This window comes from Hylobates moloch, unplaced genomic scaffold (assembly GCF_009828535.3).
Source record: "Hylobates moloch isolate HMO894 unplaced genomic scaffold, HMol_V3 SCAFFOLD_14880, whole genome shotgun sequence".
NCBI lineage: Eukaryota > Metazoa > Chordata > Mammalia > Primates > Hylobatidae > Hylobates > Hylobates moloch.
Genome location: NW_026667155.1, coordinates 1 through 1,366, shown reverse-complemented (window position 1 = coordinate 1,366; position 1,366 = coordinate 1). Strand labels below are relative to the sequence as shown.

Genomic DNA, 1,366 nt, shown 5'->3' with positions numbered 1-1,366 from the left:
GACTGGCTGGACTACAGCTACCCCATGCCGGGGCCCTCTGGCGGCGACTTTGACACCTACTCCAACATCCGCGCGGCCGGAGGGGCCGTCTGTGAGCAGCCCCTGGGCCTCGAGTGCCGCGCCCAGGCCCAGCCTGGTGTCCCCCTGCGGGAGTTGGGCCAGATCGTGGAATGCAGCCTGGACTTTGGCCTGGTCTGCAGGAACCGTGAGCAGGTGGGGAAGTTCAAGATGTGCTTCAACTATGAAATCCGTGTGTTCTGCTGCAACTACAGCCTCTGCCCCAGCACCCCTGCCTCCAGCTCCACGGCTACGCCCTCCTCCACTCCGGGGACGACCTGGCTCCTCACAGAGCTGACCACAACAGCCACTACGACTGCAGCCACTGGCTCCACAGCCACCCCCTCCTCCACCCCAGGGACCACCTGGATCCTCACAGAGCCAACTACTACAGCCACCACAACCGTGGCCACCGGCTCCATGGCCACCGCCTCCTCCACCCTGGCAACTGCTGGCACCCCAAATGGGACCACCACAGCCATCACAACCGTGGCCACCGGCTCCACAGCCACCGCCTCCTCCACCTCGGCAACTGCTGGCACCCCAAAGGTGACCACCACGGCCAGGACACCCACAGTCACCGGCTCCAAAGCCACTCCCTCCTCCAGTCCGGGGACTGCAACCACCCTTCCAGCACTGACAAGCACAGCCACCACACCCACAGCTACCAGCTTTACAGCCATCCCCTCTTCCTCCCTGGGCTCCACCTGGACCCGCCTATCACAGACCACCACACCCACGGCCACCATGCCCCCTCCTCCACTCCAGGGACAACTCCCATCCCCCCAGTGCCGATCACCACGGCCACCACACATGGACGATCGCTGCCCCCCAGCAGTCCCCACACGGTGCCCACAGCCTGGACTTCCGTGGCCACGTCGGGCACCACCCACATCACAGAGCCATCCACGGTGACTTCCCACACCCCAGCAGGAACCACAGGTACCACCCTGCACTCGACTCCAGCCCTGTCCAGCCCTCATCCTAGCAGCAGGGCCACCGAGTCACCCCCTTCTCCAGGGAAGACCACCCTGGGCCTCACCACGGCCACCTCCAGGACCACGGCCACACCCAGTGAGACCCCCGCCTCGACCCTGCTGCCCAGCAGCCCCACATCGGCCCCCACCACCCCGGCGGTGACCACGGGCTGTGAGCCCCAGTGTGCCTGGTCGGACTGGCTGGACTACAGCTACCCCATGCCGGGGCCCTCTGGCGGCGACTTTGACACCTACTCCAACATCCGCGCGGCCGGAGGGGCCGTCTGTGAGCAGCCCCTGGGCCTCGAGTGCCGCGCCCAGGCCCAGCCTGG

The 1,366-nt window shown here is 66.8% G+C and overlaps 1 protein-coding gene across 1 annotated transcript; it reads left to right on the top strand.

The window, feature by feature from the left end:
* Positions 1–3: 3 nt before the first annotated feature.
* On the top strand, positions 4–1,320 carry LOC116465937 (mucin-5B-like; the record flags this gene model as incomplete). The annotated part of the gene is made up of 2 exons (XM_058435355.1): positions 4–905; positions 1,115–1,320. Coding segments are annotated over 2 exons (1,108 nt in total), but the record flags the coding sequence as incomplete, so codon positions are not given.
* Between the last annotated feature and the right edge of the window lie 46 nt (positions 1,321–1,366).